This window comes from Osmerus eperlanus, chromosome 8 (genome assembly GCF_963692335.1).
Source record: "Osmerus eperlanus chromosome 8, fOsmEpe2.1, whole genome shotgun sequence".
NCBI classification, from domain to species: domain Eukaryota; kingdom Metazoa; phylum Chordata; class Actinopteri; order Osmeriformes; family Osmeridae; genus Osmerus; species Osmerus eperlanus.
In genome coordinates this window covers 18,438,454-18,454,713 of record NC_085025.1, presented here as the reverse complement: position 1 = coordinate 18,454,713, position 16,260 = coordinate 18,438,454, and the positions used below count along the sequence as shown (strand labels likewise).

Below are 16,260 nucleotides of genomic sequence, written 5' to 3'. Positions count from 1 at the left end.
CATACAACAAAGTGGTTTGGGACTTCTAAAATACATCTACAAAAAAAGTTTACATAGAATCATGTTTTAGACTTCTGGTAGAGCAGTTTTTTATAAATGACAACCATAATCCTGCATCTTGCACATTTGTGAAAAAGGTTAATTGACTGGTAATGCATGAGTTAACTAGAATGATTAATTGTTGACTAAATGTTCAGTACAAAAATGTATTGAGCCAAATGTGTAAAACTCGAATACCTACATCCATATGAGATTGTCATGCAGGACATTGAGTTTTGTATCAACCAGGAAAGTTGACTGGTGCCATGATTTTGTAAATGGGGGGGGGGGGGGGGGGGTTATAATTGTGTGACAGGGAAACGTGGATAGCCTTTAGGCACAGTTGACTCAAAAGGCTTGAACATACTTTGCCTTGCAAAATACTAATTATTTTTGGTCAATAATAATTGTTGACTCAAAAGGCTTGAACATACTTTGCCTTGCAAAATACTAATTATTTTGGTCAATAATAATTGACCAACCTTTTCCAACATTAGTCTAATAAAAAATTATTACAAAAAATTCTGTTCAATGACACACAAGGCTACCCCATATTGACAAAAGTTTTTGCCAATTAGATATTTAGTATTTTATTTTCTACATTTAGAAAATATATTCAATTTAGACAATAGGCTGTAAGATTGAAAGGTGTTTTGCAAGACACAACCCTTAAAATTGGACAAAAGAGCCTATGAAACTACATGGGAGGTCTCAGAATTCTTCTATCCTCTCAAGAGCAAGTGTGCGTCAAAACTTGTAATGCATCTGGATTGGACAAGACTTTCACACGTGCTATGGTCCATGACCTTCAAATTGGCCTCAACGGTACAGCTGGGTACACAGAGGCCTGCGTTTCTTGAAGAGACTAAGCTAGAAGTTGAGGGGACGTGAGAAGAGCGCTGGCACAATGCAGTCCTTGTTCTGGAGCCTCGTCTACTGCTTCTCTGTGTCTTCTGTATCAGCAACGTACAGACTGAATGAATTGGACCCTCTTCAGATTACAGCTCAAAGTCATGCTCAAAGCAGAAATATTGCCCGACCACCGCAGAGGACATTGAACATTGCAAGTAAGTTTTTATAGAAAACTGTCACTCCCGTACAGCTTTCTATTATCATGTGTCACATTAACATCTAAAACTTGATTGTCTGTAGGTCTAGTACTGGATTGTTTAGCCACAAATGTGTCATGAAAGCCATCAGTCATGCGAAGATTTAAACTGTTTAGAAAATGGAAGTTTGTAAAGCAGTCATTGAGTAACCTTAGCAAATAGCCTAAAGCTGTCCCCTTTTAGTGGGAACCATAGATAGGTTTAGGTGAAATTGAATTATCCTGTAAGAGATGGTGATCAGTCCCTAATGCGCAGACATTTATGGATAAAGAAACATTTTAAATGGACATTGATGTTAAATTGAGAGGATGCTATTTAATTGTTGGCTAAACAATTACACTCAAGTTTAACGTACCACACATTTGACAAAAACAAATTGCATGTACGTCATTTTACAAGGAGCGTTTCACAAGTGCCACATTCCCTTGTTCGAAACGAGCCAAGCAGCTACCATCTGATATTTGTACTTACAATGTGTTCGTACAAACTCACTTCTGTCCCAATTGCTGACTTCAACTAACGCATTTGCCCTACCACTTCTTCTTTCTGGTGCTGGTCCTTAGTTCCTCACAATGGTTACAACTACAGAGTTTATCACTACCGCCATCAGCCACCACAAATGTCTCCTCCAGTGGTTTACCATCACTCCCTCCCGCTTTCTCCACCCATGACTTACCAAATACCCTCTGCCCCCTTGCCACATGGGCCTTACCATCATCGATTTAAAGGGCCAGCACCACCGCAGGTGTACAACATACACGAATGGCCTTCTTCACCAGTAATCCACCACAGGTTCAAAGGTCCCTTCCTACCGCATAGCCATCACAAATTCAAAGGTCCATTTCCACCGGTGGCTCTCCCAAAGCCTACAGTGCCAACTACACCTGTGGTATACCTATACACCACCCTATCAACTCTGCCAGTGACTACTTTGGGGCCAGTGACGAACACCTTGCAAGTGGTGCCCACCACTCCCCCTCCGCTGACGCTACCGGTCAGTACCCAAATCGGCATCATCACCAGCGTCAGTGCTGTGGAGACAGGTAGAACCTTTCTAGTCAGGTTTCATTCAATTCAAACAATTCACAGCAAGTTGTACACACACAAGCAAAAGCAACAGTCAATCAAACTATGTAAGGAATAAGACATTCTGTACATATATTGATCATACATGGATTTATTTGGATGTGTAAAAATACAAGGGGTTATTGTGGAGTGATCCTACAATGTTGAAGTGTCAAAGTTTGCTAAATTAGAAAGAATATGTTTTGTGAAAATATTTAGCTTCCCGCCACATGGGGCTCAAGATACTGGTAACCTCTGCTTCAGTCTAACCATCATAACCACTGAATCAATGCACAACTCTTCCCACTCCTGTTCTGCTAATCCCCAGGAGTATCCCACCTTGCTGTCTAACAGAATTGTTTTCATGGAACCAATACCCAGTAAATGAATGTACTTTCAAATGTTTCATTCTTACAGTGAACTTAAATACATGCTCATGTCTTAACTTGCTGTGGAAATGTTATGGCTTGTAAAGATCTTGTAAACCTTTGACCCTGTAGAAACAGACTCTCAGTGCAGGAGCCGTCCTCTAGACCTGGTCTTCATCATTGACAGCTCTCGCAGCGTGCGCCCTGGCGAGTTTGAGAAGGTCAAAATCTTCCTGGCAGACATGGTGGACACCCTGGACGTGGGCCCTGAGGCTACCAGAGTAGCCGTGGTGAACTACGCCAGCACAGTCAAGATTGAGTTTCTGCTGAAGGCCCACCTCAACAAGCCGGACATGAAGCAGGCCATCTCCCGCATAGAGCCCCTGGCGGCAGGTACCATGACCGGCCTTGCTATCAAGACGGCCATGAACGAGGCCTTCACCGAGCCGTCTGGCGCCCGGCCACGGTCCAAGAACATCTCCAAGGTGGCTATTATAGTGACGGATGGGAGACCCCAGGATCAGGTGGAGGAGGTGTCAGCAGCTGCCCGGGGTTCAGGCATCGAGATCTATGCTGTTGGGGTAGACCGTGCCGACATGCGTTCTCTGCAGCTGATGGCGAGCATCCCTCTGGAGGACCACGTCTTCTACGTGGAGACGTATGGCGTCATCGAGAAGCTCACCTCCAAGTTCCGTGAGACCCTGTGTGGTAAGACTGGGGGGACACGAGATATGTTGTCCTTTTGTTTCCTTTCCTAGTTTGAAGTTTTAGTCGTAGAATGTGTTGAGGGCACCTATAGTCTATGAGGGTTGAGACTTAACAATCCATCATATTAATTTATCCCTGATCATTAAAAAATGCTTTAATTGGTGGACAAAAATAATTCTGACTGGTGGACTACAAATATTTAGACGTACAAACAGTATATTAAGAGATAAGACATGCATGTATATTAACATATTTTCGAGCAGACATATTGACACCCTCATGGACTGCAGATGTCTGAACAATGAAGAGCTGACAAGTATCTCATTAAAGTCAATTTTTGAATGTCTTGACTGTTTGTGTAAATAAAATGTAGGCAGCTTTCTCTGAAATAAGCTCTTTAATTTTAGATTGTACTTCATCAACTGCATGTTGACAGAAGTGAACAACTTCTCAACATTTAAAATAATCGATAAACAGAATATTCTATCGTATCATGTTTAAAATGATGTAATGTAAGTAAAAAGAAATGTAAATGTATTTTGTAAATGTTTAAAAAATGCTAATATTATCTTTACTATTGCAGCATAATGGCTACTTAAACATTCTCAACACTAAGATTGCTCGATCATCTACCCTCATATTCAAACCTTAAAATATTAGAGAAAGCTAGTGGCCCAGGCACCTTCCACTAGCACTGATAAGGAATTTCAACATTAAATATATTGAATATTTCAAGAACCACAACAGTTTGGAGTGGATTGGATGATTGGAATAGAAAGCTCAATGTTCAGAATGTGTGCCCAAAGATCTGTGAATGTTACAGTCCACTATTACTTGAGTTTCTTTGTGTTACCAAGGACACCTAGCAGTATGCAAAGGACCTTGGCTGAGTTACACTGAAGGTGTACAATTTCCAGTCACATCATATGACATGCAAAAATGTCAAAAGATTAAATGTGCTTGCATACATCTTGTTAAAGCTTGCCAATATTGCAGTTAACACTCAGACAAAACATGTGTCCATTGCAACTACTATTTCATCAAACATGGCTATGGCAATAATTATTCAACAATATCCTATTCTATTCCGGTTCAATTTGTGATGTTATCAACACATCTATTGAATTGCCACCCAAAGATAAATGTTAGGTACAGAAATGTACTTGATAACAATTAACTACATGAGTTTGAAACAAGATGTTTCAGAGTTTCAGCCCTTACAAAGAATGCTTCCACACAAAAACAAACTGCCAGCCAATGAAATTGTACTCTTGCTGCGTGCTTGACAGCTTTCTCCCTAACCCTGGCTTATTCCAGGTCTGGACCCCTGTGCCATTGGACACGACTGCGAGCACATATGTGTCAACAGCAACTCCTCCTTTTACTGCAAGTGCCGGAACGGCTATATCCTGAACCCGGACCAGAAAACATGTTCCTTGAAACGTAAGAGTCTGAAGTCCAGTTATGACTTCAGTTACAGTTAACAGTCAAATGTATTACAAATATACAGTTAGGTCCATAAGTATTTGGACATTGACACAATTTTCATCATTTTGGCTCTGTATACCACCACAATGGATTTGAAATGAAACAATCAAGATGTGCTTTAAGTGCAGACTTTCAACTTTAATTTCATGGTATTTACATCCAAATCAGGTGAACGGTGTAGGAATTACAATACATTTTATATGTGCCCCCCCCCCCCTTTTTAAGGGACCAAAAGTAATTGGACAATTGGCTGCTCAGCTGTTCCATGGCCAGGTGTATGTTATTCCCTCATAAAGGGAGTTCGTTATTTCATTGACAAGGAGCAGATAAAAGGTCTAGAGTTCATTTCAAGTATGGTATTTGTGTTTGGAATCTGTTGCTGTCAACTCTCAATATGAAGTCCAAAGAGCTGTCACCATCAGTGAAGCAAGCCATCGTTAGGCTGAAAAATCAAAACAAACCTATCAGAGAGATAGCAAAAACATTAGGTGTGGCCAAATCAACTGTTTGGTACATTCTTAAAAAGAAAGAACGCACTGGTGAGCTCAGCAACACCAAAAGACCCGGAAGACCACGGAAAACAACTGTGGTGGATGACAGAAGAATTCTTTCCCTGGTGAAGAAAAACCCCTTCACAACAGTTGGCCAGATCAAGAACACTCTCCAGGAGGTAGGCGTATCTGTGTCAAAGTCAAAAATTAAGAGAAGACTTCAGCAGAGTAAATACAGAGGGTTCACCACAAGATGTAAACCATTGGTGAGTCTCAAAAACAGGAAGACCAGATTAGAGTTTGCCAAAAAACATCTAAAAGAGCCTGTACAGTTCTGGAACAACATCCTATGGACATATGAGACCAAGATCAACTTGTACCAGAATGATGGGAAGAGAAGAGTATGGAGAAGGGAAGGAACTGCTCATGATCCAAAGCATACCACCTCATCAGTGAAGCATGGTGGAGGTAGTGTTATGGCGTGGGCATGTATGGCTGCCAATGGAACTGGTTCCCTTGTATTTATCGATGATGTGACTGCTGACAAAAGCAGTAGGATGAATTCTGAAGTGTTTCGGGCAATATTATCTGCTCAGATTCAGCCAAATGCTTCAGAACTCATAGGACGGCGCTTCACAGTGCAGATGGACAATGACCCGAAGCATACTGCGAAAGCAACCAAAGAGTTTTTTAAGGCAAAAAAGTGGAATGTTCTGCAATGGCCAAGTCAATCACCTGACCTAAATCCAATTGAGCATGCATTTCACTTGCTAAAGACAAAACTGAAGGGAAAATGCCCCAAGAACAAGCAGGAACTGAAGACAGTTGCAGTAGAGGCCTGGCAGAGCATCACCAGGGACGAAACCCAGCGTCTGGTGATGTCTATGGGTTCCAGACTTCAGGCTGTCATTGACTGCAAAGGATTTGCAACCAAGTATTAAAAGTGACAATTAGATTTATGATTATGTTAGTTTGTCCAATTATTTTTGGTCCCTTAAAAAGGGGGGGGGCCACATATAAAATGTGTTGTAATTCCTACACCGTTCACCTGATTTGGATGTAAATACCCTGAAATTAAAGCTGAAAGTCTGCACTTAAAGCACATCTTGATTGTTTCATTTCAAATCCATTGTGGTGGTATACAGAGCCAAAATGATGAAAATTGTGTCAATGTCCAAATACTTATGGACCTAACTGTATATGCATTATAGAGACTTATCAGAAGATTATGTGTTTGATGTGAATGTAGATAAAGAATCCCTTCAAACATTTTCTTTTTAACTGGAAGTGAATTAAAAAGCTTCCATCAGCTTTTAAATCCAACTGGTGCACTATCAAAAACACTTTGATTCACCATTGGTTTTCCATTTGCATTACAAATTGTAACACATGCAGAATTGCTTCAACGTTAAGTGCAACATTGTTATAGCAGTGTGTTATTATCATGGCCATGCAAATGGAGTATGCCTCACTGTGTGGTCCCATCTGTCAGAGAACACAAGGGAGGCAGTCCGTTTTGGCTGGTTTTGCTGTTTCTTGAACAGTAACAGAATATGGTAGGTAAGGAAGTGCAAATGTTATACTTGCAGAAGTAGTGGTCAACAAATCCATATGGTTTCCATATTTTTCAGTTAATTACTTTTCCATGTTCCATCTGGTTAAGACACATTTCTCTCTAACCATTATTAAGTTTAATCTCTCTAATAATGCCAGGAATCTGTGTGTGTGTGTATTTTCTTGAATGGGATTTTAGGGCAACGAGTTTCCCACGATTATTTCGAGAACCAGGCACTCTGCAAAGTTCATATTTTGCATGTGTCCTTTTTATACTCCAATGGAGTTTGACGTTGTTTGGATAAGCATTGACATTTCCCCAAAATAATTTGCCGTCAGTTTCACGATGGATATTTTTCAGCCATGTTGAGCTTACACTATACGCTTCACTAATCACTTGGACTAATGCGCACTACAGGTAGGAGGCTGTATGTATTTTGTTTTGTTAATTAATTTCGTTTTGTTAATTAATTAATGTGCTTAACAAAGGCATTCGAAATTAAATGAAACAAAGCGCTTTAACGCACCAGAGTTCGTAGTATATAGGGAAAAAAGGGACATATTATTTATCCCTTGTGTTATCCGGGTCATTCTGACCCATCAGTCATTGTGACCCACCGTTGTATTGCGACAACTTTACCGCATACAAAAACAAAGTGAAACATTTTCTTTTAACCGTTGGGCTGTCTCAGACCCCCCACATTGCGAAGGTTAAAAGAAAATAATTTTATTTGGGTAAACACACAACGATGGTTCGTTATGACCCGAAGGCAGCACAAGGGTTAATTAATGAATTAATGCGACTAGCTCAGAGAATTCTTATTGTGTATGAAAGTTACAAGGTTTATTATCTAAATAGTAAGATAATCAATACGTAATATTGAACTACATCGAAACAGAAACATACCTACAGAGAAATAATTGATAATGGCAGTTCAATCAAATGAAGCTTCGGAGTTTGTTGTGAAACAATAGAGACACCAGCCCAGGGGCATCGTTAGACCCTTTTTACTGGGGCACGTGCCCCAGTATAAATCTGCTGTGCCCCAGTAAAATCAAAAGTTTGCGTTTCAACAATTTACTTCATTAGTCAGTGCGTTAATTTAGATTGATAATCCCGGAAAAAATTAACACAGTATCCCAATTAACGCTTGTGAAAGTGTTCAACCGAAAACACAAACCTATATGCATGCAGAATTCCATGTAAGCATGCTCTTCTGAGCTTGCCAAATAACCACTGCAGCACGGACACAGAAGTCCTGGGGAGTATTCCAGAAAGCAGGTTATGCAACATAAACGGGTAAATTAATCCACCAGCAATGTTGCTACAACGCAGTGGTAAACGCAGTGGTAAAGCGACCTCCGTTAGCCAGGCTAGTTTTGCCCGATCACTTGGTCAGGCTATTTAAAGGTATCGAGGTCAAGAGACTCCAAAGGACAAGTGCCTCAAAAAGTTCATTTCAAGCCCTGCAATCCAGTGGCCAGAGATATATAATTACCTGACCGACACTCCAAGTTTATAGACCAATTATCACCCTACGTCACACGATTGTCAAGCAGGCTCAACTGCGCATGTCGGAGGCAAAAGACGAACTTCTCCAGGCTATAATACACTTGGAGTGTCGATCAGGTCATCATATATATCTGGCCACTGGATTGCAGGGCTTGACATTAACTTTTTGAGGCAACAAGTTTCACATGGTTGCAACAACCAAAACTAGCCTGGCTAACGGAGGTCGCTTACTCAGGCAAATGCCTGAGTAAGGCTTGGTTATAGAAATGCTGGCTATCTTCAGCAGGCTCGTATCTACAAAAGGGAGTCCACCTTGACGTGTTTGGTGTAGAATGGAGTGGCACACTGCCAGTGAGCTACCCGAGTCTGACTCTGAGGCTATAACGTCAAAACAGTAGCTACACCTCGGGGGACGCAGTCTCACTCAGATTGCCAGTTTTACTGTACACAAATCACATAAATAAGTGTACAAGCTGGTTAAAAGCAGAATTCCCATATCTCTTGAAAGCTGCCCTGCTCTACATTTTTGGTGTAGAATTTACCGAACTGTAAAATTATGAACTTTGTGACATGACGCGACCAAGAGAAGAGACATGGCTGCCGCCTGACGCTGCGTTCACACCATAGAGTTAAAATAACTAGAGGAAGCAACTTTTGTCTTCCAAGATGGCGTCCCCATTCATTTCTATGAAAAGTGCTCAGTGGAGCAGTGAGGCCAGCGAGAGTACGAAACTGGACCGCGCATCTTTCCACTTCCGACTCTTCCGGTCTAGCTTTAAACAGTGGCTCTTTTTTCCCCTAGCTCCGAGACCTTTTTTTTTTTTTTTAATTATTTATTTTTTTAAATTTTATTAGCAATTTCAACAATTGCTAATAAATGCACAATCAAATGCATTTGAGTTTACAAGATACATAAAGTAAGAAAAACATCATTTACATTCAGAGTAAACATGTATCAATACAAATTAAAACTAGAGAGGGTACAATTTCAGGGGAAATTGTAGGGTGTGCTTGCTTGCGTCGGTTGCACAGGGGTCCGTTTTTTAATGACATTTTTACAACTGATATTTCTGTATTTTATATAAAAATGCATACTTATTATTTATAAAGATTACATAGATTTAAAAGCATTTTTTTTTGCTGCTCATTTACAACTGAAAATACGAGTGAAGTGTAGAATGAAATGGATGTCTTTTCATTTCCCCTGCAAGAGGCAGCCTCATCGTTGAATCAAAACGAATAAATTTGGCAGACCGGTGTACAAATTGACCTAATCTCTATGACTTAAACGTCCTTTTAAGTTTTTCCCTTCTCGTGATATTTTCATGCATTTAGCCTACTCATTGCATTCATTCATTAATAAAGGACCCCCTTTGAAGATTATTCTACGACGTTACCGGCAGTAGAAGATGGAATCGCGATTCAAACAGTACCATCTGCTAACTGAAAATATGCACCCCAAAACGTAAATAAGCTTGACATGTATTTAGTGGAAAATCGCTCATTCATAAAAAGCTCACTGGTAGCGATCATTGTCAGTAACAACGCAAAATGCGATATAGCCCTGTGTGGAGAAGCTGCCCCGGTAAATTGTACTACTACGGTACAGTACTAGACTAGCGTTACTGCTGTGTTCGTCTCGGTAGCGATTGCGTTGGTTGAATTGGATTTAACGTTCCGTTGTATGGTTTAGGCTGAAATTAATTATTTTCATGAACAGATTGACAAAGTTTAGGCTGTGGCAATGAAGTTCAGGTTAGTAGTTATATAGACTTTTGATTTAAGTAAGGGGAGTGCCGAACATGTTCTGTCGCCGTTTGACTTCCTACAGCTGTGTAGATGTTTTTGTAGTGTCTCGCGTAGGCTACAGCGTTGCAGTGATACACTGGATTGAAACCACAGGTAATGATAATTTCACCCACAAATCGTTTACTTGTAATCTAATGTCATAATAAATCCTACAACGAAAATGTATATGTGAGGAATGTTTATTTTAACGATTGAAAACAGATACATCATAGACCACTGTAGTATGTGTTGCCCGGGCAACACAGGCTAACGTCATGATGCTAATACTTCAGTGAAATAGTAGACTACTGTTTCCGAAAGTAGATGTACTTCCTTAATAATATCAGCTTATATTGTACATTACACATCACAATTGTGTGTCATATCACAAAGTAAAATGAGTAAATAGTTATCACCCTGGCCTCTTTGCTTGTGGCGTTTCTGCAGCTGCCTTGCAGTAAAGCTATAGTTAGCCTAGCTATCCCCCAAGTTAACAGATGCGAAACGAATGTTCTGCCAAAGGTAGTCACGCGTGTTTTCGTGACGTTAGTGACGTAGTGACGTTAGTAACGTCAGTGACTGTGGCTAGCAAATTAGCCACCGTTAGCTTCACTTTTCGCCACAAAAACTTAACTTCAGCCTAAACCATGCAACGGAACGTAAATTCCAATAGAAGCAACTCAATCGCTACCAAGACGAAACTTTTGACACCTACTTTGTCTATGTAGGCCAAATATTGACTGAGTTTTAGGGGGGCAAAAATAATAATAACTAGAAACGGCTGTTCCTGCGAAACAGCAGTGAGAATGCTGAAAACCTGAATGGGGATAGCTGACCATGCTAAAAAAGCTGAAAATAGTGAAAATTTAGTAGAAAGTTATAAGCTGAAGCTTCAAAGCAACCGAAAGGTATTTTTGAAAGGGGCTGGAGCAGCATTCCAACAATGATTTGAAAGGATTTACCATTACTTTTAAAGGGAGAATAATTTGCACAAAAACCTTAATATTTTAAAAAGTATAAAAGTGAGAAATGAGAAAATACCCGCAAGCTGAAATGAATTTCAAAAATGTGTGAGTCACACAAAAGAGGCAGTGTGGAAGCTGAACTGCATCATCTTAACAAAGCTAAGAGCTAAAATAGCCTACAATGTGGGAGAAGCTGAAAGCTGAACTGTTAAACAGAAGAAGTAGGCTAGCTAGTCGTAACAAGAATATTATCGTTTTAACAGATGAAATTATAGTTGGGATAGTATTAGCAGTAGCAGATGTAGCCTATGCGTTTACTCGGCTTTCTTAGTTGGATTCAATGTGTTGATGGAATGAAACATACAGCAGTAGGGCCGATACAGGAAGACACGGCGACACTTTGTTGCAGAAGGATGATGGTGCAAGTTTTGTCCGTGGAGCATACAACGATTAATAAAAAAGAATCATGTAGACGCGTTTATTGAGTAATCGCATAACTAATTACACATGTAAACGGAGTAATCGTATTATTGGTATAAACCGACAATAGCTAGTAATCGTGTTTCTCATGGTCAAGTAAATGTACCAATCACCTGTGTGAGAGACTGAGTGGTGCGTGTCTGTCGTTAAGGTGATGGTGCAGCTATGATTGCTAACGCGGTGAGGGCACAGCATAAGAGAAATGTAGCTAGAATCCACACCTCAAACAAGATAACCTAGACGCAAAACTGTACGTCCAATCCAAAATCTAATGATATTTTCCGAGACCCAAGACTCTTCCGAAACCAGAGATATTCTTTATATGTATGTGTAGTCAGAAATACGACTCTACCTGCAGTTTCAAAAACGTGTTCCTTCTGCTTTCCTGGTGCGTGTTAGTTTGGTTGCCACGGCGATGGAGCAGCTGTGATCGCTAACGAGCTGGGCAGAGAGAATAACTAATGTAGCTAGAATCCACACCTCAAACAAGTTAACCTAGACGCAAAACTGTACGTCCAATCCAAAATCTAATGATATTTTCCGAGACCCAAGACTCTGCCGAAACCAGAGATATTCTTTATATGTATGTGCAGTCAGAAATACGACTCTACCTGCAGTTTCAAAAACGTGTTCCTTTTGCTTTCCTGGTGCTTGTTTGTTTGGTTGCCACGGTGATGGCGCAGCTGTGATAGCTAACGAGCTAGGCAGAGAGAAAAACGAACATTTACCTAGCATCCACACCTCAAACAAGTTGACCTAGACGCAAAACTATACGTCCAATCCAAAATATAAGGATATTTTCCGAGACCCAAGACTCTGCCGAAACCAGAGATGTCCTTTATATGTCTGTGCGGTCAGAAATACGACTCTATCTGCAGTTTCAAAATCTTGTTCCTTCTTGCTTTCTCTGACTGATTTTACTCACCTCTCCATTGAAGTTAGTGAGAGAATTTGAAAGGCTGCTCTCGCTTCAAGGCTCATAGCTGAAAATCTGTAAATGTGAGCTCTTTAGTAGTTACATTGGCTGAAAGAGGACAATCTTTCCTACATTTTAAGGTATAACTTGTTTCTGTAAGTTAAACTATATGAACGTTAGAGGAATTTGTTTGACAAATTAGTTGAATATCAGAAAAAGAGCAGCAAGCAGAGTGGCACACTCTGCTTGCTGCTCATTCATAAAAATCAAGAAGGAGCAAACATTTTAATGTATTTCAAACTGTCATAATTCAAAATTGGCTGAACATTTGAAAAAGCTGAATCATTTGGGAATAGCTGAATGTCTTGTGAACATTTTAAAGGTTGAATGGTGTCTCTAGCTGAAAGTAAGCTGAAGTAGTTACGTTTGAAAGAGGAGGAAGCTTTTTAATGATTTGAAAGGATTTACCATTACTTTTAATGGGAGAATAATTTGCACAAAAACCTTAATGTCTTAAAAAGTATAAAAGTGAGAAATACCAAAAGTCATAGCCATCATCTCCTGAAGGAGCTGAACGTTTTGATACAAAAGTTGTAGGAATCGGTTAAAGTATGCAGAACGAGTTAAAGGCCAAAAAACGGCGGAAGAACTAAGAAGTTGATATAATAATAATAATAAAGAGAAACAGGAAAACAATAGTGAGAATGCTTAACAGCATTCTCACAATAATAATAATAATATATATGTGGGAACAAAGGTTGTGCTCTCGCTGAAGGCTTGAGCACACCCAATAACAAAAAAATTAACGCTAGGGGATATAAACCTTTACATAAATATATTTAAATTATTACAGATTGTTACTGTTTTAATGGCCTTTTGTTTAAGAGAATTTTTTATTGAAAAAATATACTGTCTGAGCTCTCCGTTCAAGGCAATAAAGCAAGGTTTTCTTCCCATGAATTTGCATCTATGAATATGATACTTGGCCATAATAATAATAAGATTAATTATATATACACAGGTGTTTTTCCTGGAACCGTCAAAAAGCCCAAACAATACATCCTTCCAAAATAAACAAAAATCAGCCTCAATATTTTCAGTAATAAACTTACAAAGATTTTGCCAAAATTATTTTACAATTGGACAATACCAGAATAAATGCACAACCGTTTCTTCACATTCATTACAAAAAGTGCAAACAACATCAATGTCTTTCTTAAATCTTTTCTTAATATAGCTTTTTGCTGGATAACATTTATGGATACGTTTAAATGAAATTTCCTTCACTTTATTTGTGACTAAATATACATTAGGTAAAAGCCAGACATTCTTCCAAACAATATCATTGACAAAACGATTCCAGTAAGGAATAACATAGGACACCGTAGTTATATCTCTCTGAAACAAAGTTCGAATAGATCTATTATTATTTCTACCAGTATTGGAAAAGCAGGTTTTGCCTATAGGGGAGTCTGTAACCAGATTATGCACAAGGGGACAATTTTGGAGAGTAACCCTTGGCTGAGATTTAAAAAGCATACAAATACCAGAAGGTATTGCACCAAAGACTTTTGCATAATCCCCAGGTGTCACTGGAATCCTGTATTTAGCAAGACACTCCTCATAAGTGAAAGGACGACCCTTCTCATTAAATAACTGATCTACCAGCAAGATATTATTACAGACCCAATTTTCCAAAAAGAGAGATTTGTTTTTATATAAAATGTTCTTGTTATTCCAGATCAAATAGTAAAATTGTGTTTGTATATGAGAGACCAAGCCAAAAAAAAACTGTCGATGATGCGCAGATAATTTCACGGGAATTTTGTCAATGTCATAGTCACAAGCAAGAAAAAAGTTTAAGCCACCAAGATTAGACAACACATGGAGAGGTATCATATTCCAAACTGAAGAGGGGTTTCCAAAAAACTGTTTCAGCCAATTTAACTTAAAAGTATTATTTACAGTACCAAAATCCAATACATTTAGTCCACCATTTTCATAGGAATCCATAAGAACAGTCTTTCTTATATAATGTGTCTTATTTTTCCAGATGAAATTGAATATCATTTTGTCTATCTCCTTTAGTAGCTTATTATCCAGATGCAGGGCCAAAGCCGCATAAGTCAAACGAGAGAGACCCTCTGCCTTAGTAATCAACACTCTACCTCTCAATGATAAATCTCTTAACCCTTGTGTTCTCCTCGGGTCGTTCTGACCCATCAGTCATTGTGACCCACCGTCGTATTGCGACAACTTTACCGCATACAAAAACAAAGTGAAGCATTTTCTTTTAACCGTCGGGCTGTCTCAGACCCCCCACATTGCGAAGGTTAAAAGAAAAGTATTTTTATTTGTTTTTGTATTGGGTAAAATTGGGTAAACACAATGATGGTTCGTTATGAACCTTTGGGTCATGTGACCCGAAGGCAGCACGAGGGTTAATAGCCATTGATTAAATCTTTTTTGAGATTTTTTAATGACAGGAGAAAAATTGGAATGACTTCTCTTATGTTGGTCTTTGGTAACTACAATACCCAAATAGAGAACTTCATCTTTAATTGGAATATTGTAAAGAGAAGAGGAAGTGCACTCCTTAACCCTCGTGCTGCCTTCGGGTCACATGACCCAAAGGTTCATAATAACCCAATTTTACCCAATACAAAAACAAATTAAAATAATTTTCTTTTAACCTTTGCAATGTGGGGGGTCTGAGACAGCCTAGCTGTTAAAAGAAAATGCTTCACTTTGTCTTTGTATGCGGTAAATCTGTCGCAATACGACGGTGGGTCACAATGACTGATGGGTCAGAATGACCCGAAGATAACACAAGGGTTAATAGACGGAAGTTCACACTTATTAACATTCAAATGTAGACCAGATGCCTCTGAAAATTCTTTAATTGCTTTTATAGCAACAGGAATTTGAAACTGATTCTTCAGAAATAGTGTGGTATCGTCTGCCAGCTGTGTCAATAGTAATTCACTGCCAAGTAGAGAGATACCTTTCACAGCACTAGCTTTAATATGGTCAGCCAACAACTGAGCCACTAAAAGGAAGAGATAGGGGGAGGTAGGGCATCCCTGCCGTATACCTCTAGACACCTTGAATCTAGGGGATGTGCCGCCTATTAACTGAATAGAACTATTACTATGCATATACAAAGTTTTAATAGCCGTAGAAAAGTAATTACCAAATCCAAACTTTCTCAAAGAATGCAAAATAAACTGATGCTCCACAGTATCAAAGGCCTTGTAAAAATCCCAAAACAAAATAAAGCCATTATCATCAATCACATCTGAATAATCCAAAATGTCCAAAACCAGCCTAATATTATTTGTAATATGTCTTTTTGCCATGAAACCAGATTGTGTTTCATCAATAATAGAAGTCAACACCATCTTGAGTCTTTTAGCCAAAAGTATCGCTAGAATTATATAATCATTGTTAAGCAAGAAAATTGGGCGCCAATTGTCAATTAGCAGTTTGTCTTTGTGTTTGGGAATTAAAACAGTCACCCCTTGAGTCATAGTAGTTGGGAGGCAATTTTTCTTTAAGGATTCCGTAAAACGGAGCTAGTTCATCGGCAAATGCCTTGTAAAATTCTGACGTCAGCCCATCAGTACCAGGTGACTTGTTGTTTTTTAGCAGATTCAAATTATTCTTAACCCTTGTGTTATCTTCGGGTCATTCTGACCCATCAGTCATTGTGACCCACCGTCGTATTGCGACAAATTTACCGCATACAAAGTGAAGCATTTTCTTTTAACAGCTAG

At 39.2% G+C, this 16,260-nt stretch overlaps 1 protein-coding gene across 2 annotated transcripts in view; it reads left to right on the top strand.

Annotated features, from left to right (window-relative positions):
- Positions 1–873: 873 nt before the first annotated feature.
- matn3a (matrilin 3a) overlaps positions 874–16,260 on the top strand; it is a 35,062-nt gene continuing 19,675 nt past the window's right edge. The window contains exons 1-4 of one of the 2 annotated variants that reach the window (XM_062468328.1): positions 874–1,106; positions 1,712–2,191; positions 2,714–3,289; positions 4,607–4,732. In XM_062468328.1, coding sequence (XP_062324312.1) covers positions 947–1,106; positions 1,712–2,191; positions 2,714–3,289; positions 4,607–4,732 — 1,342 coding nt within the window. In that variant the 5' untranslated portion in view covers positions 874–946. The remainder of the gene's footprint in view (positions 1,107–1,711; positions 2,192–2,713; positions 3,290–4,606; positions 4,733–16,260) is intronic. The other variant, XM_062468329.1, reaches the window with a different exon arrangement.